General features: G+C 67.1%; 1 protein-coding gene across 1 annotated transcript; it reads right to left on the reverse strand.

The window, feature by feature from the left end:
• Window positions 1-3,133: 3,133 nt before the first annotated feature.
• HTRA3 (HtrA serine peptidase 3) lies at window positions 3,134-24,348 on the reverse strand. The gene is made up of 9 exons (XM_037530271.1): window positions 23,973-24,348; window positions 16,885-16,984; window positions 15,231-15,453; window positions 14,367-14,561; window positions 13,867-13,899; window positions 12,536-12,650; window positions 6,307-6,355; window positions 4,722-4,817; window positions 3,134-3,366 (listed from the first exon to the last, which is right to left on the reverse strand). The coding sequence occupies exons 1-9, from the start codon at window positions 24,346-24,348 to the stop codon at window positions 3,201-3,203; spliced, it is 1,353 nt and encodes a 450-aa protein (XP_037386168.1). The 3' UTR covers window positions 3,134-3,200.
• Window positions 24,349-26,752: the final 2,404 nt, after the last annotated feature.

The raw sequence follows: 26,752 nt of genomic DNA on the forward strand, positions 1-26,752 counted from the left end.
GCGTCTACCGTGTGAGGACACAGAGGAGAGGCCTGGACGGCGTGGGGGAGGCCCCGAGGCGGGGTGTGGTGAGTGCTGTGGGAGTGGGCCCAGGGCCGAGTGGTGCTGGGGTCTCAGCTGCGGTGGCAGAAGGTGGGAGACGCAGGGGGTCCTGAGCCTAGAGAAGCACTGACTCTGGAGGGGCGAGGGGGGGGTGCTGTGTAGGGCTGAGCGAAGAGGGATGTCTCCTGCCTCCAACCCCTGGGCGTCCTGCACTTCCTGGCACTCAGTCCGGGGTGTGCTGCGGAGCGCAGGCAAGCGTGGCCCAGAACGCCAGAGTTCAGATGTCTCTCAGGTCCCCACCTGCGGGGGACGGAGGCCCTGGTCAGAGCCACCTGAGCTTGGGCCCAGCTCGGGGGCCCAGCCCTGACTTCAGCGGCTGCCTGCCTCCTGGGGCACAGGAAGAGCGAGCTCCCTGGTGATGGGGCTCCAGGGCCACTCTGGGGCCGGGCTGGGCTCGGGGCCCCGAGGTGGGGCGCAGAGAGGGCTCTAGCTGGCTGGGGCTGCTGAAGCCCCACAGACTCAGCACCTGACACAACAGTTTATTCTCTGAGGTTCTGGAATCCCTGTCAGGCTCCCTGGGCGGCCCCCAAGGCTGGCTCCGGGGGTCCAGGGGAGAACCCCTTTCCTGCCTTTTCCCGCTCCTAGAAACCTGTATTCCGGCTCCTCCCTCACCACCCGCCTCCTGCGTCCTCATTCTCCGATGCTCACAATCCTCACCCAGCTCTGTCGGCCCGGGTCCCTCATGCAGGTCCTTCACCTGAGACACCCGCACGGCCCCCGGCCACGGCGTGACGGTCACGGGCTCGCGGGTAAGATGGGAGCCCCTCTGGGCCGTTCCAGCCTGCCATGGGGCACGGGGGATGGTCAGGGGGATGCGGCAGAAGCCGGGGAATGTGGGGTTCCAGGTCTAGGAAGCAGCTTGCACAAAGGTTGGGGCTGGAGGAAGAGGGGGCGTGAGACCCCAGAGGTCCCGAGAGCAGGACACGCGGCGCGAGGGGCGACCAGGTGCAGATGTGGAGCCTGTGCCGCTCAGGCCAGGGTCGGGGTGCCAGCCTGAGGCCTCGGCCAGCCCAGAGTTCCCGCCGCTGGCCCTAGTGTTACGATCCCCTAACCCTTGGGGCGCGGGGAGGGGCTCTGGGAGGAAGATGCGCTGCCCACAGGAGCCAGCCCAGCCCTGGCCGCGGTTTGTCCTGCAGCAGCCGTGGCCACGGCAGTCAGCACAAACCCAGCCGAGGGCTGTCAGGAGCAGCCCTGGCTCATGTGTGACCCCAAGTCCTCCCCTTCTCTGGCCTGCTGCCACCCCTGTCCAGTGGGGCTCTCGGCACAGGCACCAGCAGGGCCCCTTTGGGCTGTCCTCCTAGGAGCCCCCGTGTGTGGGGATGCTACGGCTAGAACGGGGTGCTCCTCTCTGCAAGCACACACCTCACCAGCACCCCGCTAGCTGGGAGCCCCACCTGGCAGCAGGAGCCCGCGGGTTGCACAACCCTGGCAGCCCCGGCGGGCCGGCAGTTGTTGTTTTCCCGAGCACAGCTGGAGCAGCGGCGCGGCCAGCTCTGGCCGCAGGGACAGAGCAGGGTGCCAAGCGGGGGTAGGGGACCAGATCTCCACCGCAGAGCCATCTCCACCCCCTGGGGCCAGCGCGGCAGAAGGCAGCCCCAGCGTGGGGCCTGGGCAGTGCAGGGCCCAGAACTCAGCCCAAGCCCCCCCAGGGGGCTGAGGGACCCCCACGCCCCACCTCCCCCATCACACTGGACAGGCTGAGGCCAGGGGCACGGCTGGGGTCACAAGGGACTCTCAGCAAGAGCTGGGTCAGTTTGCCCTGGGAGGACATGTCGGGCACTGACTGAGCAGCATGGTGCCAGCGCTGACCTCTGCTGCCTCTCTTCTCTCTCTCAGGCCCTTGTCCCGGGCTGACACCCCAGACTCCTCACCGTCAGGCATAGCACATGGCTGCCCAGCGCCGCCAGGGTAGTCACTGGGGCAGGCTGGGCTCTGAGGGCTGCGGTGTGTGCCTGCGGGGGTGAGAGCAAGGCCAGGAGGGTGCACAGCCTTTGGGCACCAGGTCTGAGTGGGCAGGGCCTCTAGGTTGGCGGGAGCACAGGGACGGGGCCAGCTGAGAGGTGAGCTGGGCTGTGGGCCAGGCCCTGAATTCCTGCAGATGCCGGCAGTGGGATGAACAGGAGGGTAGCAGGAGGGCAGCAGCGGGAAGCGGGATTGCAGCCTGGTGGGGGCTGGAGGCCTCTCCAGGGCTCCTCGCCCCAGCAGGGCCTGGTGGTCAGTTTGGGGCTACTGAGCTCCTGACCCGTAAGGATGGACCAGGCTCCTAGGACCGAGAGCTGCAGGAGGCGGCGCCTGCACCCTTCTAGGCATGGGGGAGGCTCTTTCTCTGACCCCACCCCATTGAGCCCCATGGCCACAGGACTTGCCGTGGCCACCTTTGTGGGGGTCAGTGTCCCCTGCACGCAGGGAGCCCAAGGAGGGCGCGCGGGCCGAGGTGGCGGGAGGTGTGCAGAGGTGGCGCCGGCGCTGTGGTCCCCAGCTTCCCGCCAAGAGGGGCCCCGGACAAACGCCCCGTGGCCGAGGACTGTGTCACTTCAGCTTTACTTCCCACGCAGCAGAGGGGTGGCAGGGCGGGGCCGGCCACGCCACACGCTCCTGCACGCTCCTGGAGAGGGGCCGGCCCCGGGGCAGCTCGGTCGGGACAGCGGGGAAGTCGGCTCAGTTCTTGTCCTCTCGCCCGGCCCCGGCCTCCTCTGGCGGCCACTCCTAGGCCGGCTCTGGCAGGACAGTTCAGCCCCAGGGCGTCAGGCTTGCCGGCTTCTTGCACCCGGGAGGCAGCCTCTGCCAGCGCAGGGTCCTCAGCGCCTGCTCTGGTCACTCAACATGGCAGGCTCTGTGCTGGGGCTGCGGGGGGTTGGGGGGGTGGCGGCCTTCAGCAGAGGCATCGCTGGTGCAGAGGAAGGGAGGTGCAAGGCTGCCCCGGGAGCCCCAGCTCTTCAGACATGGGGGCACGGCCACCCTGGCGGGGCGGGTGTGGGCGCCCGGGCCCCCGAGGCCGAGAGGTGGCCAGGCCAGTCCTGCCTGGGTTCTGTCCTGGCGGCCGGGCGGAGGCCGCTGCCCTGCTGAGGACCGCGGGGGCCCTTCGTCGGGCCGGGGGCTCAGAGCACCACCTCGGGCGCCACGCTGAACAGCAGGTCGTCGTTGCCGCGCCGCACCTCCAGCAGCAGCGGGGACTCGGTCAGCACGGCCTCCTGCAGCTCGCTCGAGTCGGCCAGCGGGCGGCTGTTGACCTTGACGATGACGTCGCCGTCCTGGATGCCCGCCCTGCCAGCAGAGAGACACGGTCAGCACCCGCCCGCCCGCCCAGCTGGGCTCAGACCCTAAGTGGCGGCAGCTGAACAAAACTGCTTCCACGGCCCTCCCTGCGGAACAGGCCCCGGCCCGCCCAGCACGCGCCACGGACACCGCCGAGGGCTGGGCTGGGGCTCTCTGCCTGCGGCCTCCCTGGCTGGCCACCCGCCCAGGAGCCTGCCCCTTCCTGCCTCAGTTTCCAGCTCTGCAGTCCGAGGCGGGAGTGTGCTGGGCAAATCGCGGCAGGCTGGGGCTGACGCTGCGGCCCTGCGGTCCCTGGGACAACCCCAGGAGAGCAGAGGTGCTGGCCGTCCCCCCCATTCCTGGCCGGCCGACTGCCCTCTGCCCGGGGGTGGCCGCGTGGCCTGGGAGCTCCATGGCACCTGACCCCACGTGCCACTGAGTGGTCTGGGGTGGTAACCACTAGGCCCGTCTCCCTGTCAGTGAAACAGCCGGGACCAGCCTCACGCGTGTTTGCTCCTGGGCTCACTGCGCCTGCGGGCGGCGGCTCTGGCAATGGCCCTGGGACCAGCAGGGGACATGACCCTGCGTCCAGCCCAGTCTGGGGCTGTCGTCTGGCTGCCGGGCCCCAGGCCTCAGGAGCTCTGCCTGGCCTGCTGCGGCGGGCAGGGGTGTGCTCCCTGCTCCCACAGGGCATGGGGGTGGGGGCACAGATCAGAAGGGGAGTGCCCTGGGCTAGAGGGGTCATGTGGGGCGGGAGCCTGTGTTCTCCACTCACGCCCTCCTAGCTGCCCAGCAGCGCCAGCCAGCGTGGCCTCTCTGGCTCCCGGTTACAGCGTGAGCCCCTGGTCTGATGCAGCCCCCGCCGGACAGAGCCGGGCTGCGGGAGCAGGGGCTGTTCAGAGTGCTGCCAGGGACCGGTCAGCATGCCAGCCTGGAAGCGGTGCCACCTCCACTCTCCCCAGAAAGAGACAGTTTCAAAGAAAACATTTTTCATTCGATCTTGGCAAAGTCTCCCTGGGCAGGAAGCGCAGGTGAATCTGTCCATTTTGCAGATGAGGAGACTGAGGCCCTCGGGCTGCAGAGGGGCAGGCTGGAGCAGGGGCTCCGCTCAGGCCGGCGCTCCACCCCTGCATGTCCCAGACCTGAAGGGAGGACACCTGGGGTGAGGGCGGGCAGGCTGCAGCTGGAGGGAAGCTTGGTCTCCGTACTTGCCAGGCCGGGGTCCCGCCCCCACGTCCACATCACCTCCCACCGCGGGACGTTCACTGTCACATCCGGACATGGAGCAGGCCAGCTCAGGCCCCGCGCCCGCCAGGACGTCCGGCTGCTCCCACCCAGCCTCCGTGCTGCCGCTCGGGGCCCACCTCTTGGAAGGTGAATTTGGAACGACCTCTTGCACATAAATGCCACTGCTGACCGCTGGGAAGTCTGGGTTGCTGTTCCTTAGTTCTTCCACCAAGCTGGGAAGACAGTTCAACGGTTAGGGCGCCACTTCCGGGTCCCCAGATGGGCTGTTTGTGCGCAGCTGACCCCCCCCACACCCAGGCCAGACATGAAGCCATGCTGGGCACCCACACTGCCCTGGTAGCCGCTGCCCACTCTGGGGTGGCACTGGATCTCATCTGTATCCCCCATTCAACAGGGCTCCTCAGGAGAACCCCCGGTTGACAGAGGTGGGGGGGTCAGGAGCGTGGTGGGGGGTATTGAGGAGGGAGGTGGGGGGAAGCAGCAGGATGGATGGACTGAATGTGTGGATGGGTACAAGGAGGGAAGGATGGACAAGTGGACGGACAGCGCAAGAGATAAGCGAGTGGACAGATGGCAGGAGGGACAAACGGACAGTGGGTGAATGATGCAATAGACAGAGACTGGACAGATGGATGGACGGATGGATGAATGGACAGATAGCATGAGAGATGTGAACAGACAACGGGCGAAAGAGAATGGACAGACAGAAGGCTGGACGGATGAGCAATGGATGGACGGATGGACGGATGGACGGACGATGGATGAAAAAGAACACATCTCCGGAGAGGCTGGCATAATTATTGGACTGACCACAATTGCCTTCAAAATGTCATCCCTGCAGCAGCAGCTGAGGGAACTGGGCCCGAGACGGCCTAGGGACGCGTGGTGGGGGGTGTGGTCATGCCTCCCCGGCCTTGTTATCCCGGAGCTGCCTGAGGCAGTGACCTCACCCTCCTTCAGGCCCTTGCATTGACTTGCCAAGTTCCTCCCTCCCTCCACTTTATTTCACTCATTCAGCATTTTGGGGTGCCCGCCCTGCTGTACCCCGGCCCTGGGAAAGAGCACGGATGAGCAGGACCCAGCCCCGGCCCCAGGAGCTCATGGTCCAGACGGGGGGTGGGCGCAGACAAGTGCTTCTGGCCCCGCAGCCCGTGCACAACTGGGGAGGGAAGCCCAACTGTGCACCCGCTTGCACTTGAGGGTGCCCCCAAACCCTCACTGTGACCTTGCCTGGAAACAGGGCCTTTGAAGGTGTCTGTGGACGGGGTCTCTAGGTGAGGTTGCCCCAACGCAGGGGGCCCTGGGCCCGGGGAGGTCTGGACACAGACACACAGCAGGGAGAGCATCCGAGGGCAAGTCCGAGCAGAGCAGAGGTGTAGGGAGCCTGAGGGGGGCACGGAGTGGCCCCCCTGCAGGCCTCAGCGGGAGCCAGCCCTGCTGACCTCTTAGCTGTGAACACCCACCCTCCAGGCTGTGAGAGGACGGGTTTCCGCTGGTTTAAGCTACCAAGTTTGTGCAATTCATTGTGGAAGAGAATCCTGGAAACCCCCTGGAGGAGGGGCCCCTGAATGGCGTCCCGAGGGAGCCACAGAGACCTGTCCTCAGCGGGGCAAGGGCCCTCAGGGGCTGTTGTGACCCACTCGAGAGCCCCGCGGGCTGCACCAGGAGCGCAGGTGGGCGGGCAGCGTCCCTCACACTCACCTGGGCGTGATCGTCCGCATCCGCACCCCGATGAAGCGCTTCTTCCAGTCTGCAAACAAACAGAACGGGGCCAGTTAGAGCCACCAGGGTCACCTGCATTCGCCAGTGGGGGGTGGGGACCAGCGTCCACACGGACAGGTGAGCAGCAGGGATGGTCCCGCGTGGACCGGCCTGGCCCACGCAGTCAGGAGCCTGAAGCTGCTCTCTCCTTGGCTGCTCCTGAGGGGTTGGGAGAGTCCTGCCTCCAGCCCCTCACAAGTGCCCAGCAGCCCGGGTCCATCCCCCCGCCTTCCCACTAAGGACAGCAACATTAATCAACAGTGCCCATGAACCCCCTGTGTCTGGGGGCAGACTCCCTGGTCGGCGAGCCGGCCTGTGACTAAGCTGAGTCTTAAAGCCAGAAACAACAGGTCCATAATCCGAACCACACAATGAATCTCAGTAGATTTTCAATTGCCTATCACCGGAAGTATGCTTTCTGATCACAGTGGAATTAAAGTAAAAAAAAGTATCTAGAAAATTCCTCATAACTTGGAAAATAAATACTGCATTTCTAAGTAACCCCTATTCCAAGAAGAAACCATAAAGGGAAGCAGGAAGCACTTAAAACTGAAGTGAAAACACAGCGTACCGAAACTCGTGGGGCCCGGGTACGGCAGTACTCGGAGGGAGGCGCCATGATGCCAGCGCCCCCATCAAGGGAGACACTCAGACGGGAGACTGCAGCTTCACCTGAAAGCTGGAGAAAGAAGATGAACCAAAACCCAAAGGAAGAAGCCGAGAGGAAGAGTCAAGAGTAGAAATCAAGGAAATAGGAAACAAATACATAAAGAAAATAAATGAAACAAACAACGGGGTGTTTGAGATCAATAAGACTGATCCGCCCTTAGCCAGCCTGGCCGGGAAGGAAGAGAAAAGGCACCGTTGTCAGTGCCGGGAAGGCGAGACTCGCGGGCACGGGGGCGAAGAGACTCTCAGGAGGAACGTGCTGTGAATACACTCGGCAACTTGGGGGACGTGGGCGACGGCCTTGAAATTTCCAAAACTGCCAAAGCTCCCTCAAAAAGGAATGGAGAACCTGGCCAGTCTAACATCTCTGCGCTGACATTTTCACAAAGAAAACCTTCAGGCTCGGACCGTCAGGAGAATGCTACCCAACGTGGAAGGAAGAACAGGGTCCATTCTACAGAAACTCCCTAGAAATGAAAAACAAGGGAGAGCTTCTGTGACACGGTGCTTCAGAATAAAGAAGTATTTTGTCTTTGGCTGGGGTTCCCAGCACCTGACTCCTAAAACGTGACTTCCCAAGTGCTGAGTCACCCCGTTTCACGTCTTGCCATCTTTTGCTCCAAGTTCCTGGAATAGCTCGGGCTGCACAGGTGAAGAGGGTTTTTGTTGTTTACAACCACCACACCTGGGTCCCGCGGGACCGACCCTGTGACCTGCGGGTCTAGCGCTCTCCCAGTAGCCAGTGTCGGACTGAACTAAACAGTAGCACACCCAGCTGGCGTGGGGAAACCCACACATTAGGTGAGCCGAAGTCTCAGAAGCGAAGCCTGTTGTGTAAAAAATGGAAAGCAGAGGAGACTGTAGGGTAAGGAAAAACATCAGGCTTTTCTCCCTCCCGCCATCAGGATAGATGGGGGAACCCTGTGATCCTGAATGCAGGCCTGATGGCGGCACCTGGAGTGGGTGCACCTGCGCTAAGACTGTGCTTTTAAGGGCGGCGTCACGGGGACGCCAGGAGAAGCCGAAAGAGAAGAAGCCCGAAGCAGAAGCAGAGAAGGCCAGAGAGCCCAGATAGAGTGAAGATTTGCTGGGGGCTGGGAGGCCTGCCAGCCTGCCAGCCCCCCAGCACCCCTGCCTGCCACGTACCTGCTGAACCCCAATAAAAGACCTGCAAAAAACCACTGACGACTCTGACGCCTCCTTTACCCGGTCTGCATGGGATCAGAAAACCTGCCCTGTGTCCAGTCCTGCCCCTACAGAGACACAGAGCAGTGCTTTCCCTAAACAGTCTCAACTCACTGTCGTGATGTCAAACTAGAAAGAAGACCCGACCATCACCTCTCATAAAAAGATGCAAAACTCCTTACATGTTTCTAGCAAATTGGGACCGTGTGATGTTTACGCAGGAAGGGAAGGACGGTTTAACATTCAGACATCAACCGCAGCGATTTGCCGTGGTAACAGAGAGAAAAACCATCACCTCAACGGCTGCGGAGAAAGCGGCTGACAAAGCCTCACCCCCGTTCCTAGTGAAAACAGAAGTGAAAGGAGCTTTTTCAACCCGATAGACGGCAAGCAGGGAAAACCTTTAGCCAACATCATGCTTGATGGGGAAAGGCCGACGTTTCTCCCACGAGGGGAACTAGCCGGGAGGTCCATCTCGCCACTTCCGCTCAGCGCGCGCGGCGGGGCTAGCCAGGCAAGGAAAACCAAAGGCGTGAACACTGGCAACGCCGCCCCGCCCTCATCTGCAGGCCGCACGAGCATCCACGGGGAGAGCCCGGTGGGGCGCAGGAAGGCGACTAGATTCATCAGTGAGTTGTCAGGGGTGCAGGATCCTCACGAGCAAAAGTCACTCTTTTTTGCGTTTTCCAGCAAACCATCAGACACTGAAACTGAAGCGACGTGGATGACAGCACCGCGATGATGAAACACGTGGGTATAACGCGAACCGAGGGCGAGTGGGACCTGGACGCCGAAAACAAAAGCCGCTGCTCAGAGCGATCAAGGCGGACCTTGATCTGGGGGTGCTCGGGGTCAGAGGAGCCGGCTTTGGGAAAACTGCGTTTTTATTGTGGTTAATTTGCTCAAACTGATCTACGATCCAAAGCAATCAATCGACGCCAGTAGCTATTTGCTGGAGGTAGAAGCGGACAAGCTGATTCTGAAATCCCACGAAACACAGAGGAACGGGGTGACGGGGCGGAGGCTGAAGAGGGAGGTAGAGGGCGGAGCTGCCGCTTGCCTCAAAACTCACGGCCCAGCGGGGCTGGTGTGACCACACTGCAGACTTGTTTTATTTTTGACAAAGGTGCAGAGGCAATTCAGGGGAGACGGCTGAGTCTGCTCAGCAAATGTCCCAAGAGCAACTGGATGTCCAGAGCCAAAAAAAAAAAAAGCAAACCAAAAGCAAACCAATGCAACTTTGGCGGGTTGGCGGAGCCCTTGCACTACTTACAAAACAAATGAAAACGTCCCATTTCATAGCCCTGAGTCTAAAACCTCGGGCGCGGAGCTGCTAGAAGAGGGAGAGCATCTTCCTCCTCAAGCGAGAAAAGGTTCCTTGGAAACAGCGCCAAGCTGAGAGCGATGCGAGTCAGAGCTCGTGAGCGGAGCAGACAGCGAGGGGCAGCGGCTGGGGGCAGGTCTGGTGTCGGGACCCAAGGTGGGGGAGTCCTCAGAGGGGCGGGGGAGCCCTCCCCAGCCAACATGGCGCCGGCCAGGCTCAGCTTGGCTCCCAGCCCCACGGGCAGGCTGCAAGGAGGAAGAGAGCCGGGCCCCGTGGGCGCTGGCCGAGCCCTGGCGGGCAGCGGGGAGCCAGCGAGGCCTGGCTTGTGGGCCCTCCCCCGAGCCCGCCCCAGAGCCAGTGGCGCTGCCCATACACGGCCGAGCCGAGTTCTAGGTCAGCAGAATCCTCCTGCTCGGGGCCTCTGCCGCCCCGAGAAGTCCCCCAAGGGAAGCGCGTTTCTCCCGGAAACTCGGCGGGGCGAGGCGGGAAGTCCCCCTGTGTTTCTCTCAAAATAAGTCAGGGAAGCACTTTGGAGCAACGTGAGGCCAGAACTTTCGGGATGGTGATGAAGCTGCAAGTGGGGGGTGCCAAGGTGGGTGCTTTGGGGAAGGACAGGTGCTGGGTCTAGAGGGAGATTGGGGCTGGGTACACCAGCGTGGCGCCCTTTAAAGGGTTGCTTGTGGTTTGTGGGTCTCACCACAATGAAGCAGCGAACCCCACGGCCAGGGCGACGCCTGGGCTTCTGAGTCAGGGCATGCTGGCCTGGCCCCCCGGGCGCCCCACCCCGGCAAACGCCCCCAGTAGGGCCTGGGCCTGTCACCACAGCCCCTCGGCCCCGGCACCCTCCATCCGCCTCTCGGCCATTCCTCTCGGTGCCAAGGTCAAACAGGCCCCGGGCCCTAGGCCGCAGCCCATCCTGCCACCGCCCTGGCGTGTGCTGCCGCGCGAGCCCGCCCTGTGCAGACGGAACACGAAGCGGAATCACGGCCCAAGGGGCTGGAAAGGAGGCGCCCCGGACACAAGGCCTCGGCACCCTGGAGGAGGGTCAGGCCCCGGCCCCATAACAACCCCCGCCAGCCCCCCACTGCTGCTCCCACTTCCTCTTCTACTCGGGAAGGATCCAGGACTCTAGCAGGGGACTCCCGAGGCTGCCTGTGACCTTAGGCCAGGGAGTGAGTATTGGGGTCCCTTCTGTTCAGTGCCCCCACCCCAGTGGCTCCTGGGTTCCCAGGAGATGAACAAGGCTCCCCACATGCCAGCTAGAGGCGGCGTGGAGGCGTCCCCAGGGGTCACAGAGCTCAGCCCCAGGAACACGACCCCTGGGGGGGCGCACTCTAATCTGAGGGCCGGCTGAACCCCAAGCCCTCCTGGGGCCCCAGGCCGAGGCCCCCACAGCATGGTGGGCACCTGGGGACAGGACGTGGGCCCTGGCGCCTCCTGTTTTCCTAGAAGGAAGCCTTGTTTAAAGAACTTTAGATTGAGTGGCTTTGGAGAACTTGGTCTCTTTATTACCAAAGAAGCAAACGCCGAGAACTTGAGAACTCGGGACGGCAGGCCTGGCCACGCTGCCTCGGTGCCCTGGGTCCTTCGGCCAGTCCTGCTGTCCTGGGGGGCTGACGGACGGCCCCGGGGACAGCAGAGAGCGCTGGGGTCACACGACAGGGACCCTGTGCGGCGAAGGAACGAACCCGCCCCCGCCCGCAGGCCCTGAGGGAGGAGACGAGGCCGGGCGAGGAGGAGGAGGCTGCCGCTGTCGTTTCCACCCGACAGTCAGCGCCCAGCTCTAGCTACCCAGAGGCGGCCCCGCTGGTTTCCAGCGAGGAGGCCAAAAAGACCCCTGCGCCAGGGGTGATGAGGCTGGAAGGGCTGCGGTCAGAGGAGGGACATGGATACGGCAGGTAGGAACGCGCAACCCTGGGTCAAGCTCAGAGCTTCCTGGCAGCCAAGAAGAAAAGGGCTCAGGAGTGAGATGGCGGCCCTGCCCCGAGCAGCAGCCTTCAGCTCCTGAGGCCGGGCCGCGCGGCCTGGCTCCAGGCTCTCTTCACAGGGGCGCGAGGGGACCGCACAGCCCTCAACAGCGGCTCCTCGAGTGACAGGTCCGCACGGCCTGGCTCAGCCACACCGTCCGGCGGTGGAGGAGGGGTAAGCCTGGGGCAGTCCCTCCTCTCAGCGAGCCGCCGGAGAGGGGGCTGGGGGGAGACAGGGAAGCAGTTTGAAGGTGAGCGGAGGCCTGAGTCGGGTCGGGGTGTCCACCGGGAGGCAGGCGCAAGGGGGAGGACGGCGGGCGGGGGGGCTTCATTGGGCTGAGGGGAAAGGCGGGAAGGTGGGGCCAGCGGGGGACGCTCCCCTGGAGAGGGGCTGGGAGCACTAGGAGGGCCGCTCCTGGGGGGGTCCCGTGGCCACGGAGGCGAGGGCGGCTGCACCTCCCGGGTGGATGGGGGGAGCCGAGGCTGAGCAGAGCGAGGCTCAGGGCAGGGCCCCACGCCCCAGGAAGCGGCTCTGCGGGGGGCTCTCATGCCAGCTGGGCAGAGGCCGCGCTCCTAGGGGTGGGCTTGGGCACGGGGAGGGAGGAAGGACAGAGGGTGCTGGGTGGACAGAGGGGCCGGGGATGGTGGCTGGGAGGAGGTGAGGACGGAGGGAGGACAGAGGGACAGTGGGCAGAGCGCGGCTGAGCAGGAGGCGGGAGAAGGGAGGAAGAACAAGGAAAGGGGGGCGGGTGGACAGGGATGGACGGGAGGGAGGGCAGGCGGGGGACGGGGCGGGGGGCGAGCAGGACTCAGCCTGGAGCAGCCCCGGAAGGGCCCTGGAGGGGGTGAGGCTGGAGGGCGGGCTGGGAAGGGATGGGGGCAGGGGACTGGGGCATGAAGTGGGGGGGCCCTGAGTTGCTGAGGCTGAGCTGTCCTGGGGTCTCAGGACATGGGGCGGGGCGCACACCCCGAATCCTGGGGCTCAGCCCTGGCCGTGGGCAGCCAGGCCTGGGGGGCGCTTTACCTTTGACCTGCTTGTTCTGGATCTCGGCGAGGAAGCGCGCGATGCGGTCGGAGGGGATGGCGAAGGAGATGCCGGCGGCCACCTTGAGCGTGTTGATGCCGATGACCTCGCCGTCCTGGGCAGGGGAGAGCGGTCACCGGGGCAAGTGCTGCTGCAGCTCGGCCGGGGGCCCCCAGGGCGCCAAGCTGGCCTGGAAAGCGCTCACGTCCGGGCCAGGGACCCCCGGGGCTGCCCACGCCCAGCGAGAGCGAGCGTGCTGGCCAGGACACCAGCAGCCTCCGAGCCCGTGAGAGCTGACCCGGGCCCTGCGCTGCCTTCTGGGAGCAGGGTGGGCAGGCGGGCCCAGCACCCTGCAGGCCCCTCCCGCTTCTCTGTCCCTCTGGAGCTGGCCCCCACGAGGCGGGTACCCTGGACAATCGGCCCCACAGCAGCGCCCCCTCCTGACACACTCCCGGAAGAGCCCCCACAGCCCGGCTTTCCCAGGCACCCCAGGGGCGGTCAGCACAGCACTGGGGCCAAGGCCTGGAGGCCTCCAGGGGCCCGCTGGGGCCCAGGCAGAGCTTTGGATCAAGACACATTTTGTCTGGTCCCCGCGCCTGGCACTGCCTGGCCCTGCTGGGCTTGTGAGGTGGGGGTCCCCTGCAGAGGACTTGGGGGACCTAGGGCGACCCTGTTTGCCCTTCCCCATGGGCTCCTGGCCTCCAGTCGGAAGCCTGTTAGGAGTTTTCCTGAGAGCCCGTGGGAAGGGCTGGCCCTGCGGGAACCTGCGGCGAGTCTGGGGTGCAGGCAGCGTCCACCTGCTGGACAGGGGCCACCAGCCTCCTCGCACTGTCTGGCACCTGGCCTCCCCGACCCCGCCCCTCCGTGGGCCTCTGGGCTGAGGCGCCCGTGCCCCCTCCCCTGAACCAGGACAGATGCTCCGCCTCCAGGAAGCCCTCCCTGGTCCACTGCAGCCTCCTAGGGCCTTGCCCCTCCAGAGAGCTCCACGGGGCACCACTGTCCCCCCTGCAGGGACCCCAAGGGACCTGGGCTGCATTTCCTGACTTATTCTGGAAAAAACCTCACCCGGATGAGGAGGATGAGGAAGAGCCTGACTTGCAGAGTTCGATGGGGGAGGGAAGGGGCCCTGTCTCATTTGCATGTAAAGGTGAGGACGGCAACCCCAGAGGGGTGATGCCTGGCTCAGTGTCCACTGGCACGTGGCCCCGCGGGGAGATGGCTCCGGGTGCCCGGCTTACTCCTTGGCTGGCACCGGTGTCCCTGGGGGCCCAGGGTCTCGTCCCAGCCCCTCCCCTTGCCTGTGTGAGCAGCCCCGCTCTGGGGACACTTACCAGGTTCACCAGTGGTCCCCCGGAGTTCCCGTACTGCAGGGGAGGAAAGGGGCGTGAGCTGGGCCGGGAGCCCCGCCGGTGCCTGCTTCCCAGCCTGGGACCGCCTGGACCGGCACCCCGCAGTGTGGAAACCTTCGCCGACCCCCATTTCACGGACAGGAAACCGAGGGCACAGAGGCTGAGTGGACGGTGTCTGAGGGCCGGTATGGCCCGGCCTCTGCTCCCCGCAGGCGCCCCCCAGGCACCCCCCACGTGGCTGACCGCGGTGGCAGCGGCGAGCCCTGGGTGCACGAGGCCCTGCTTCCCAGCCACCCGCCCGCGCCCAGGGGCTCCTGCAGACACGGCCTCCCGCAAAGTACCCGAGCGGGCAGACCCAGAGGCTGGCGCCACGTGGGGCCCTCGCAGGGCGGCAGCCTGGAGCCTGGGGGGCAGCGTCCAGGTCCAGGGCGCCACTCCAGGCAAAGAAAGCGCGGTCTGGGCGCGCGAGGCGGCGGACTCACGTTGATGATGGCGTCCGTCTGGATGTAGTCCATGTCCGAGTCCCGCAGCCCCAGCTCCCGGCCGTCCCGCTGGGTGGTGCTGACGATGCCCGTGGTCACAGTGTTCTGCAGGGCGAAGGGGCTGCCGATGGCCACCACAAATTCCCCGGGCCGCAGGTCAGTGGAGTGGCCCAGCAGCAGCGCCGGCAGCTTTTTCTGTGGGGGGAGGACAGTGACAGGGCTCAGTCTTTGGGGGGGAGGAGCCCGTCTGGGCCCGAGTGTGGCAGACAGGCAGGAGGAGCGGGCGGAGCGAGGGGGAGGCCCGGGTCTTCAATGCTGGCTCAGCTGAGCGGGGGGAGCAACAGACGCCGGGACAGCTCCACTCCGGCTTGGGGGGACGCAGAGGGCCCAGCTGGGCACGGCCTCCAGGGCCACCGAGCTTCAGGTCCCTCTGAAAACCCGAGAGGAGCTGCGGACGCCCCCCTCCCCCCCAGGCCTCGGCAGCCCTGCGGCCAGCTGGGACAGCGCACTGGCTTACAGTCCTCCGGCTAGTCCCTGCCCCCCCAATATAGACACACGGGGCAACCTAGGCCCAGGAGAGGCCACCGTCCCCATGTCCGTCACCCACACCCAGAGCCCGCGGGCGTCTGTCTGCTGGGGTGGGCCATGTCTGTGTCCTAAGTTCTCTCCAGTGGCCACTATCACCCCCCCAGGGACAAGTGCATCCCCAGGTGGGTGTTGGGGGGCCCCCTAGGGAGGGAAGACGGAGGCCCATTTCCTGGTCTGCCCCACCCGGCGGCTCAGGGAGCAGGGTGGGGGTCAAGCTGGGGCCGGCCTGGCCTGGCCCTGCCTCTCCAGAGCCCAGAGGCGCTCCCAGCTGCTCACTTTGGGGTGGATCTTGATGGTGGCGATGTCCGCCTTCTTGTCGATGTCCTTGATGGTGGCCTCGTAGGAGTCGCCGCTCTGCAGCTGCACCTTGAGCTGCTGGCGGCCCGAGGCGGGTCTGGAGCTGGACACCACATGCGCGTTGGTCACGATCAAGCCGTCCTCCGACACGATGAAGCCCGAGCCGCTGGACAGGGGCAAGTTGCGGCCGAACAGGGGGTGTCTGTGGGGGTGAGCACAGGGCGCGGCAGGGTGAGTGTGGGGCGGGCTCCCTGACCCTCAGGTGCCTCCTGGGCCCAAATGCTGCAGGAGGGGTGCCCAGCCGGGCTCTGGCCAGGGAGGCCCACCCCAGCCACGGCCTCCCCAGACGTGGGGCTCGAAGGCCCAGGCCGTCCGACACAGCGAGATGCCGGCCTCGGTGTCTGCCTCTGGGAGTGGGGCCCGGGCCAGGTCGGTGCTCGCTGGCGGGTGACAGTGGCTGTGCCCGGCCAGCGCCCAGGGCGGGGGAGGAGGCCACGGACACAGGGCCGATCAGGACCTTCTCCAGGGCAGGGCCGGTGCCCGCTCGGCCCTGACGGTGCTCAGCAGAGGCGAGCGAGAGAAGGGGCTGAGGGCCGGGCTCCGAGCAAGAGACAGGACGTGTCACAGGTCCGTCTGCAGAAGGGGCCCGAGGCTGCCCTGGGCCGCCTCACTGGTCAGGGTCACGGTCGGCAGCTCTGGCCTGATGGTCATCTTGTCTGCGTCTGGGGTGTCGCCGCCTCCGCCCCGTACCCGCCCGCTGGGCCCGGGCTGCGCAGCAGGTGACACCGCGTGGAGCCCGTCCAGCTGCAGCCCGCAATCAGCAGGCTAGGCCGGCGCCCGGGGCCTCCTGGAGCCCGAGCGCCTGCCAGACCCGGCTGCCACTTAGCACGTCCAGCTGTAATTTCCTCAATGGCAGGTCTCGGGCCCGGGCGGGGAGGGCAGCGGGGGGTCAGCGTGCTGCTGAGGGTCGGGCTCAGCTCCGGGGCCAGGAAGCCCTGCTCGGCTCAGGAGCTCTGCGTGGGGGATCGGGCAGCCCGGGCCCCCATGTCCTCATCCAGAAACGAGAACATGAACGTCTCCCTTCCCGGCCCCACAGGCGGGGGCGGCCTCGGGGCAGGCGCTGTCTCTGCCCTCCCGGGGGTGGAGGGGGCAGGGGCGCCCAGGGACATGGGTGCCCCCCAGGCAGGGTCTCTGCCGAGGCCAGCCATCAGGCACCCTGGGCCAGTTGGTCCCCTGTGCCCGGGTGTGGGTGCCCTGGCCCGGACGGCCTCAGGGAAAGGGCAGCGAAAACAAACAAGGTCCTGGGGGTGGCCGGGGGCCCGGTGACTGTCCACGCTGGCCGCGCCGGCACCGTGCAGTGGCGGCTGATCCCTATCAGGCGGAGTGGGGTTCCGCCCGGGCCCCATCTGAGAAAGTACGCTGACAGTCACGCTGTCAGGGAGGAGACCCCAGGATTCCAGGGGAGCCGGCCGTGCCCCGGACGGCAGCGGGGAGACCATGGCTGCCAGCCTCCTGCGCACCACAGCCCTGTGGGGCCTGGGGCCAGACTCGGGGCGACCAAGGGCCCAGGGCAGGGAGGGAGGTCGGGGCGAGGGTGCCTGTGGACGGAGGGCGCGGGCCGGCGCGCTCTCACCTCAGGAACAGCTCGATGTGCACCACGGCCGGCGCGATCTTCTCCACCACGTCCGCGATGAAGTTGAACCTGTACCGCGGGCTGGTCAGCTGGTGAAGACCTGCACTGGCAGGAGAACCAGGCGCGTCAGTGGGGCCCAACGCGGCCCAGGCGCCCGGGGAGGAGGCGCCCACCGTGTTCAGAGCCCCCAATCACCACCATCAGGGAAGGGGGACTTGCTCACCCCAAGGACGGTCACTGTGAAATGGCCTCGCAGCACCCCCTTGGCCCCTCAGGCCGTTGGGAGGCTCAGAGAGGTCAGGTGCTTGCCCCGGGCTGCAGAGCGGTGATGCTGGACCTGGGTTCCCGCCTCGGCCTTCCAGGGCAACAGCGCCCAGCACGAGGCCCCCACCCCACCCCGCTCCGGCTGGTCCCTGCAGGCCTTGGGCTAGTACAGAGACCAGGCAGGGCCCAGCAGGACCCCCTGGTCAGCCCCCTGAGCTGCCTCCGGCCTGGCCACCATGCAGTCCCGTCAATGGTCACGTCGGCCAGTCCCACTTGCCAGACGGTTGTTGACCCCCGTGCAACCCTCACTGGTTCAGCTTTCTGCTGCCGTCAGCGGGGGCTGGCCCGGACCCCTCAGCCCCGGCCCCTCCAGAGACAGGCACCACGTGGAACCTGTGTGTCCCGGCTGTCGGGGCGGCAGCCAGGGAGGTTGGAGAGAGGACCAAGGGCAGGGGAGGACCCTCGCTGACCCAGCACATAGTAGGTCTACACCGCAAAGAACCTTTTTCAGCTGTTAACCAGGAACAGCCTCCCCAGAACAGCATCTGTGGCCCGTTTTATGTCCTAGGAAACTGAGGCTGGGGGCAAATATCCTCTGGGGCGCCTGCCGGCCTCGCGCTGGTCCCCGGTCCTGAGACTCTGGCCCTTGCGCCCTCCCGGAGCCCAGGGCCTAGAACCCCGCGGCCGCTCTGGCTCCGCCAGGCCTGTCCCTTTAAGCCGACCGTGGTGGCTGGTGGGGAGGGGGCGGGGGGCAGCGCAGGGCCGCTTCCTAGTCCGCCTCCCCACACACCGATGAGTCACCCCATGAATCAGTGGGAAGGGAGGCCTGGGTTCCCACCGCATGGAAACCTTTCCACACGAGAACCGCGGGCGGCTGGGAAGCAGGCTGTTTATGTGGGTTTGACAACCCCCACCCTGTCCTCGCGCCAAAGTTCTGAAGTCAGCAGTCAGTCTCGACCACATTCAGCTGTTCGCGTTTTTTTGTTTGTTTTCAAAAATAAACTGTTATCCACAGGCCTTGGACGCCTTCCGCAGGAGGAAGCCGACAGCAACGCGACCGAAGCCAGGTGTCCAGGCCGGCTCCGGGACGGGAGGGGCAGCAGGACTCGGGCTGCGGCGCCAACGATCCCACGGCAGAGCCCCTGGGCGGAGGGGGCGCGGCCCGGGCGGGACTTGCTATGTGCCGGCTCAGCACTCCCGGCCGTCACAGGCCCCGGGGAAACCAAGGCCCGGAGCGGCAGCGCCACGGCCCCGACGTCCCCGGGGCTGCTGTGTCCTGCTGCACGGGGACACACAAGTCCAGGACGGCCCCTGACCCGTCAGTGTGACTGAGTTGCGCAGTGCACAACCTGCCCTCCTGCGCGCGGATGGGCAGAGCCAAGACGGAGGCCAGTTCCTGTCCACTCACTCTTCCATTGCCTGGTACTCAGAGAATCTCCCCCCAACACGCACACGCTGCTTCCCCCAGGAGCTGGCTCTGAGCCCAGTGGAGGTACCGTCAGCGGAAGACATGGGGCCCCAGCTGTGCCCAGCTGTGCATGACGCCGGCCATGGCCCGCAAACAAAATGGCGACCCCTCAGCAGGGCGCTCAGGCTCCGCTCAGGCCTGCCGTGCCTCTCAGCGGCTCTGACTCGCTGCGCCTCTCAGTGTGCAGGGCCTCTGCACAGTCCATTCCCTCTGCCAGCAATCCCTCCCACCCCCGGGAACCCGCCCTGACCTGGCCCCTCTGGGTCCTGAGCCCGTCACTCCGCGGGGCACTGGCTGTCCGAGCCCTGGCCACCCGCCTGGCCGGCCTGCCCCACACGCTGAGCAGGGAGTGTAGGGGGGCAAGGAAAGAACAAGGGCACAGATGTCCTCCTGCCCCAGGGCCCCCCAGGGGCAGGCTCTGGAGCCCCAGAGCCGCTTCGGGGTCTCACTGGTTCCCAGGACAGCTCCCTGTGTCTTTCTCCGTCTGTCCCAGAGTGGACCGGCTCCGCCCCTCCGCTGCCACGACACAGCTCCAGGCCCCAAGCGTCCCAGGGGAAGGGTGCTGCTGTCTGCGACCCTGGTGCCCCGCTCCTGTCCCTGGAATGCAGGGAGGGGTGCAGCCAGGGCCTGGAGTTGTCCCCCCATGCGCGATCACGCCCAGCGGGTCTGGGATGGCATCGAACTCTTGAGTCCCTCTGGCGAGGTGGGGTCTTAGCCCATTTTAAGCGGAGGAGAAAGGCTCAGCGATGGCAAAAGACCCGCGCAAGGCCCACAGCCAGCTCGCTGGGCCTCCCACCCCAGGCCCTCCCGACTCCACGACGGACTTCGGCCAGCGGCCATCTGCAGGAGAGCCCAGCCTTGGCAGGACCTGGGCTGCGGGTCCCCCGGCTTCTCTGGCGGTGACATTCCATGGGGGCTGCAGCCTTATGGAGGAGGCTCACGCTTTGTCAAGAGGGTCCTGCAGGCCGGACAGGGCTCCTCATTGCTCATGAAGCCAAGGCGGCCCTGCCGGCCACCTCTCCCGGGAAGCCCTTCCTGCCTGGACTAACCCAGCAGTTGGGGTTGCCTGGGCTCAGCTGAGTCCTGCAGTGGGGCCTACACGAAGCCAGGGCCCGGCAGGGGCAGCCTCCCCACAACGCTGCCTTCCGGCTCCTTCCCTTCCTCCACCAGTTCGCCTTCACACTTCCAGACTCCGGGGGCGTGCAGAGGGCCCACGAGCCGATCTTCAGTTGTGTTCGCCTGCACATCTGCTGGCCCCACCCTGTGCAGAGTGCTTTTAAGTCATTTCCCGTTGATTGTCCAGCGCCCCAGGGAGGAGGGTCCACCGCCACCCCCATTTTATAGACGGGGGAAGTGAGGGCAGAGAGCTTAGGAAACCGGCAGGGCCTCACCATGGGACGTGCCAGGGCTGGGCTCACCCCTGTGCAGTGGGGTGTGGGGGACAGAACTGAGCCTCAGTCTGTGCTCAGCTCCCCGTGTGCTGGGGCGGGCGTGGGGGGGTCTGTGCTCAGCATTTCCTGTGTCCTCCTCTGCATAGACTATCTTTGGACCCACGTCTCCCGGCCATTCGCGCAGCTGTTTATATGCCACCTCCTCCAGGAAGTCCCCCTGATCGACCCCGCACAGCGCCGGAGGTGGTTTCTCCTTCATCTCTGCTCCACATCATCATCTCCCTCCCGGCACAGGCTGGAGGCAGAGATGGTGGGCAGGAAGCAGAGGCCACATCACACGGAGCCTGGGGGCCTCACCAGGTATTTGGGTTCGTCCTGAAGGCAGTGGGAACCATGGCTGGGCTTTAAAGGGTCCAGCTGAGTTTACAGCGCCCCCTCTGGCCACCGTGCGGAGGTTCAGAGAAGGGTGGAGGCCCCGGCCAGCCAGCCCAGGGGGCTGTTGTGACATATCTGCCTCAGTTCCCGGCTGGGAGGCAGCAGGCAGGGCGTGGGGGGCAAGCCCAGGAGGAAAGGACAGTGGGTGCCCTAGTCCAGCTTCCCTCTGGCGGAGCCCTGGGGCTAGGCTGGGCGCAAAGGCCGCCCCACCCGTCCTCAAGAGCCACCAGATGTGGCAGCTAGCCTGCTGTCCGGGCGGGCGGGCGGGCGGGCGGGCGGGGCGGCAGGGGAAGTGTCATCTTGCCAAATGACCCCGGAGCCAGTGCCAAGACGCGCAGCCCCAGGACGTGCTAACAGGATTAGAAATCAAAAGCAACCGAAGCTCTGAAGTAAACAAAGCTGTGAAGCTGTCAGAACCTCCACGCCACGCTGCGGCCTGCCTAGCGCTGCCCCCGCGCCGGCTGAGCCCGCCGGCCGCCGGGCGGGAGGCTGCAGGAGCCCCCCTCGCCTTCCGGAACACAGGCCCCTCGGTCTCTGAGATCGGCCCAGCCCACGCAGTAGCTCTGCTGACCTGGGAGCTGGGGCCAGAGGGCCACAGGAGCCCTCGCCCGGGTTGCCCAGCCCCCGCTCCACAGCACCTACTGTGCGCGCCGTGCGGGATGAGGCCTGGGGAGTGAACAGCCCAGGCGGCTGCGCCAGGGGGCTCTGAGCCTGGTCAGGATGGAGATCGCACAGGCAGGTGGGGTGACCCAGGCTGCGCTCAGGCGGCAAAGGAGAGGGACACGGCTCTGGCAGGGGACGCCCAGGCCGAGGCGGAGGAGCGCGGCCATGGGAGGGTGGACGATGGGGCTCACCAGCCTGCAGGTGCAAAGGCCCTGGGGTGGGTGGGGAGCACAGCCTCTTGGCTGGCACCCGGGAGCTGAGGGCTGGGGGTGGGGGCTCGGATGGCACAGTGCCTGTGGGTCAGGGAGCTGCCAAGGGGACAGGCAGGATGAATTTCACAGTCACCCTGGCCACGTGGGGAGGGACAAAGACAGGGAGGCGGGAGGTCAGTGGAGGTCAGAGTCCTGGGCGATCAGGAGCAAGGCTGGGTGGGGAGGCGAGGGCCGAGGAAGGGCTGGCAGGGCGGGCGTGGCTAAGGGTAACAGACGTCTGGCCTCAGCTCCCTGTGGGGTGGCCCTCTCGGTTGGGACCACGGCCAGCCGGCTCACAGACTCCAGCCGAGTGGGTCACCAGCGCTGGCGTGCAGGCAGGAAATGAGCAGCTCCCCTGGGCTCAGAAGGGACCGCGGAGAGCGTCCAGGCGGAAGGGCAGGAGGAGGAGGAGGCTTGAGGAGGGAGACAGGCCTGGAGGCTCCGCCCGGACCCCACCCAGAGGGGTGCATGGCAGTCCAGGGAGGGGACCACCCGCTGAACAGAAATGCTGGAGGGGGCAGCGCCTGACCCCTGCCCACGCACGCGCCTCACGGGGACACCTGGCCAGGCCCAGGGAAGGGGGGGGCACGTGGCCACCGCACTCCAGGACACTGGCCCCCGGCCTGACCCCACTCCAGACCTCGGGCCTGTTGCCCCCACTGGGGCAGAGGAGCGCAGGGGCGGGGCAGCAGGGGGAGCAGCCAGACTGGGAGGGCCTGGCTGGGTCACTTCCTGGCCACGTGGTCTCAGCCTACCCGCTGGCCTTCCCGGCACAGGGCTCCTCTGGTGCAGGAGGGGCCCGGCTCGCAGAGACCAGGGTGACCGTGTCCTGCAGGGACCGGATTCTGCATGAGGGTCCCTGTGCTTGGGACACAGTCACGGGCCCCAAGGCGAGACCCTGGCCACACAACCACCAGGACCCTCGGCCGCCCCCACACCCCGGGGCTCCCCACCCTATCTCTGGGCAGCCGCAGGGCTTGGGGGCCCGCACCTGTGAGCCCTGCGTTCTGCCCCTGTACCGCCCGCCCCATCCTTCCGGAGGGAGACCCCTGCCCGCTCCCTGCTCGGCCCCCACCCCGGCCAATGAACGCAGTGAAGTGGCAGCGGGGGATCCACCCTCATAACACACGTGAGGGGCGCGTCCTGGCTGGTGAGTCCCCGCGCGGTTCTCCGGGAGGCGCCCGTACCCCGCTGTCCAGCCAGCTGATCCCCTCTCCCCACCCTGCTCAGGGTGTCCCTTGAGGTCCGATTCTCCTGCAGGCGCGCACAGGCCTCATTGCCACGGCTGGACCCGGAGAGACGGCCCCTCAGAGATGCGGGCTCGGCCGGCGAGGACAAAGGTTCCAGCGGCTGGACCGCTCCGCCCTCCCCGCACGCCCAGCGCCGGAGCCTTACTCTGACAGTGTCCACCACGCGCCAGCCCCCCGCCCCCGAGCCCTCCGCCTCGCAACCCTCATCACAGCCTGAGCCCCCAACACCGTGCCCCAGACCGGACGGGCGGCCCAGGGGTCTCCCTAAGAGCCACGGAGGGGCCTGCTGCCATCCCGGTCTCCTGGGCACAACCTGGAGCCTCGTGTTTCCTGAAGCTGCCAGGGGCCCGCACAGAGCTTCCCGAGCTGGGCCCTGGAGCCCCAGGGTGCAGGGTCACCCGGCTCCGGGGTGCACTCTGCTGACCTGTTCCCGGGAAACCCGGCTTCATTGCTCTGTGGTTTCCTTTTCGGGACCCCACCGGGGTCCCTGCATGGGGACGCTTTCCCGCAGAACCCCAGACACGGCCGGGGGAGCCTGGGAGGATGCAGTCTAAGCCGTGGGCAAGACACCGGCCACTCACGGCCCCTCCAGGGAGACCCGCCCAGTGCCGGCGTCTAACGCACACACGTGCCCGCGCACCCCACCGCTCTGGGCTCTGCTCCTCCCCAGCAGCTCCCCGGCGCCGCAAGGTGCTCCCCGGGCTCCCCACCCCAATGCCCCCTGGCTGCGGGAGACTTGTGCCCCGGGTGCACGCCCCTCACCCTAAGGCTGCCTGGGCGGCTGGGGGCTGTGCTCCCCTGGGGGCTCAGAGGGGGCTGTGTGTGCCTCCCTGGGGCTGAGGGTGCCCCTGGGGCCTGGCTGCCCCTGTGAATTGGGGGCCCTGATGGGCTCCTGGGGCCTGGAGCACCATGGCCAGAGGGGCTTCCTGAGAGGCCCCCACAAACAGGGGGACAGCAGGGCTCTGGCAACCTTTTCCAGGTGCGAGGTCAAGCGCGGGGCCAGAGGCCGTCAAGAGCCGGCTCCACGTGGGGGGCTGAGGGACGCGAGGCCCGTCCCGAGCCTGGGCCCCCACGGGCGGCTCAGCAGGGCAGCTGGAGCCCCAGTCCCTGCAGCCAGCAAGGGAGAGGCCAGGACGGACTTCGCCCCGCGCCCCGCGCCCTCCCCGCGCCCCGCAGCCCCGGCGGGGCGGGCGGGACCCAGGCGGGAGGGGCAGAGGCCGCGGGGCGCCCCTTCCCCCGAGACTCCCCGGACCTCGGGGTCCGCGTCGGCCGCTCCGGGCCTCTGTGTCCCTCTCGGAGAGGACCGTGCTGGGAGCGGGCTCCGGCGGCCCCCGCCCCGCGCGGCCCCGCGCCCCGCGCCCCTTACCCGCCGGGCAGGCGCCCCTCTGCAGCAGGCGCACGGGCGGGCCGGCGTCCAGCAGGGCGCACGCGCTGGCGTAGGTGCGGCCGTCGGAGCCGCACACGGGCTGCGCCCAGCGGCAGCGGCAGGCGCCCCGCGCGCACTCCAGGCCGTCCCCGCACGGCGCGTCCCGGGCCCCGCCGCAGCGCTCGCCCTCGCGCGCCGCGCACACCAGGCAGCAGCCGCAGGCGTCGGGCGCGTAGCCGCCCGGGCAGCGCGGGCCGGGGCAGCGCGACACGTCGCAGCGGGCGGGGCAGGCGGCCGCCGCGGGCGGGCGGGCCGGGGCCGGGGCCGGGGCCAGCGCCCAGAGCGCGGCCAGCAGCAGCAGCGCGCGCGCCGGCATGGCGGGGGGCGCGGGCGCGCGGGGCGCGGGGCGCGGGGGCTCCGGCGGGCGGGCGGCCGGGCTGGGCGGAGGGGCTCCTCCGCGGGACGGTCCGCGGGCAGCGCCCGCTGCTTTTAAGGGCGCGGCCCCGCCCGCCCGTCCGCCCTCCCGAAAGGGGGCGGCCCCAGCAGGCCCCCGCCCGGCCGCGCGCCCGGACCCACCCGGAGGGCCTGGGAACCCGCTGGAAGAGCCGGGAGGGGGCGGGGCGGGGGCCCCTCTGGGCGGAGAGATGAGCGACCCCCCACCCCACAGAAACCGACTCCCCTGGCCTCCCCCCCCCCCCAGTCCCCAGCGCCTCGCCCCCAGGGCCTCCCGTCCCTGCCCTCCAGGGCCTCTCAGCCGCACCCTGATGCGATCAGTGCACCCCAGAGGTGAGGGTGTCCCCCCCTGGCTACCCAGCAGGAGGACTACTTTGAGGGGGTGTCCCATGCCTCCCCCTCCAGGGCCAGGAGGGCTGGCCGGCTGCACAGGTCTGTCCGGTTCCTGCCCGTGACCCTCCAGCCCCGTGGAGGGGAGCTGTCCTCTCTCTCCCCAGCAGAGGGGAAGGCGGCCCTGCCCATCAGGGTGTCTGGGTGCGGAGACGCAGGGGGAGCGCTGGAGCCGGGCTGGGCACACAGTCAGCCTGCAGGAAGGGCAGCCGCCCCACCCCCGGCTCATGGGGCAGGTTCGCTTGAGGGGCCTCTTCAGACTCTGGTCCCACCCTGAGTCACAGGAGGATGCAGGGCCCCTTGGAGGGAGGGGCTGAGGAGGGACGGGGTGCATGTGGGGTGGGGTCTGGCTGGTGCCCCTGGCCAAAGGCTCTGGAAGCAAAAGCAAACCAGAGGCCTCGGGCAGCAGAGGACGGCTCGGGAGCGAACCCAGAGCTGGGGTCTCCACTGTGGGGAGCCCCTGAGGCCTGGTGCTGTCTGGAGAGCCTGCAGGGGCAGCCGGGAGGTTAAAGTGAGTGCGTACAACACGCGGAACAGCACACGTGCCGGCCACACGGCTCCTCGGTGGCACATCGGATGCCCCGCGGCCTGTGGGAGCTGGCACCGGGGCCGTGGGCCGGACGGAGACCCCTGCCCTCTCCAGACGGGGCCACGGGGGCTGGGCCCCTTCACCAGAGCGGCGCGGGGGCTGCTCGTGAAAATAAAGGTGGTTTCCATCCACGTCTACGGAGCCCAGGGTAGGAAGCTCTGGTCCAGAGGATGCACAGGGAGCTGGGTGGGGCTGGGTGGGGCTGGGTGGGGCTGGGTCCCACCCTGAGGCTCCCAGCACCTGGGGACTCAGGACTTTGTGGGGCAGCCTGAGCCAGGCAGTCTTGGGGACACACCTGGGGCGCCCGGCCGAGCAGTCTGTGGCTGGGCGCCCGCGAGGAACAGCAGCGATCTGGGAAGGGAAGGAGCTCACTCTTCTACGCCTTCCCTGCAGAGGGGACGCTGAGTCTCAGAGCTGCCGCGGGGCGGAGCCCACCCTCACGGGGCCAGGCGGCCTCTCCGCCGCTCCTTGGGCCGAGGCTGCTGGTGCCCTCCCCGCATCGCTCGCGCAGCCGTCCCGAGGCCTGGCGGGGTGCTGCTGGCGGGGGGGGGGCACTGCTGAGATCCCCGCAGGAGGTGTGGGAAGAGCGAGGTCCCCGGGTGGGTTCAGTCCCTCCTCTTGGGCCACACTGTCCCCAAGGGTCTCTGACCTTTGCAGCCTTGTGCGATGGGGAAGCTGCGGCCCAGGGTGAAGGAACACACCTAGCCCCCCTTCTCAGTCGGAAGCCGGGCGCCGTCTTGGGGACGCCATGATCCCCCTGAGTGGGCAGGCAGGGCTCGCCGGCTGCAGGCAGTGGGGCTGGCACAGGCCCAGAGGGAATCGGTGTCCAGCTGTGGGGGAGGCAGCGCCCCCTGCTGCTGGCCCTTCTTCCTGCCTCTGGTTCTGCAAACCAGGATGCGCTGCCAGGTGCCCCCGCCTGCCCGCCCCGCCTGCCCGCCCCGCCTGCCCGCCCGTGAGCGAGGACGCCTCCGGGCCCAGGTCCAGGCTCCTCCTGGCGCCGGGGTGGGGGTGGGGGGCATGCCGAGCCCTCCGCGTGGGCTTCCGGGCCTTTTGCTGGTGTGTCAGGCTCCCCTGTGTCCCTTAGTGTTCCCCAACAAATATTCTATTTGTCTAAACTTATCCTTAGTTCATTTGTCTTTACAGCCACCCCCAAATACTTGCGGCTTTTTACACACGAGAACGAAGAAGGGAGAGAAGCAGAGTGAAGCCGAAGAGTGCTAGAGAGAGAGCGGGCGGCCAGAGGCGCGGTGGACACACGCGTTCTCGTCAGGAGATGTGCTTCCGTTGTGCATGTCTGTGAGGTTGGCTCCGAGCTTCCTGCCAGCCAAGGCAAAAAGGGAAACACCCA

The sequence above is a fragment of the Talpa occidentalis genome, unplaced genomic scaffold (assembly GCF_014898055.3).
Source record: "Talpa occidentalis isolate TD23 unplaced genomic scaffold, MPIMG_talOcc4v2.1 talOcc4.6, whole genome shotgun sequence".
Taxonomy (NCBI): Eukaryota; Metazoa; Chordata; class Mammalia; order Eulipotyphla; family Talpidae; genus Talpa; species Talpa occidentalis.

Bases quoted from the DNA above. Each gene is read 5' to 3' on its own strand.
- HTRA3 (XM_037530271.1), bottom strand. From the start codon at position 24,348: ATGCCGGCGCGCGCGCTGCTGCTGCTGGCCGCGCTCTGGGCGCTGGCC. The intron at 16,985-23,972 runs GTAAGGGGCGCG...CTGCCAGTGCAG, and splicing joins GAGGGGCGCCTGCCCGGCGG to GTCTTCACCAGCTGACCAGC. The intron at 13,900-14,366 runs GTGAGTCCGCCG...CCTCCCCTGCAG, and splicing joins AGACGGACGCCATCATCAAC to TACGGGAACTCCGGGGGACC.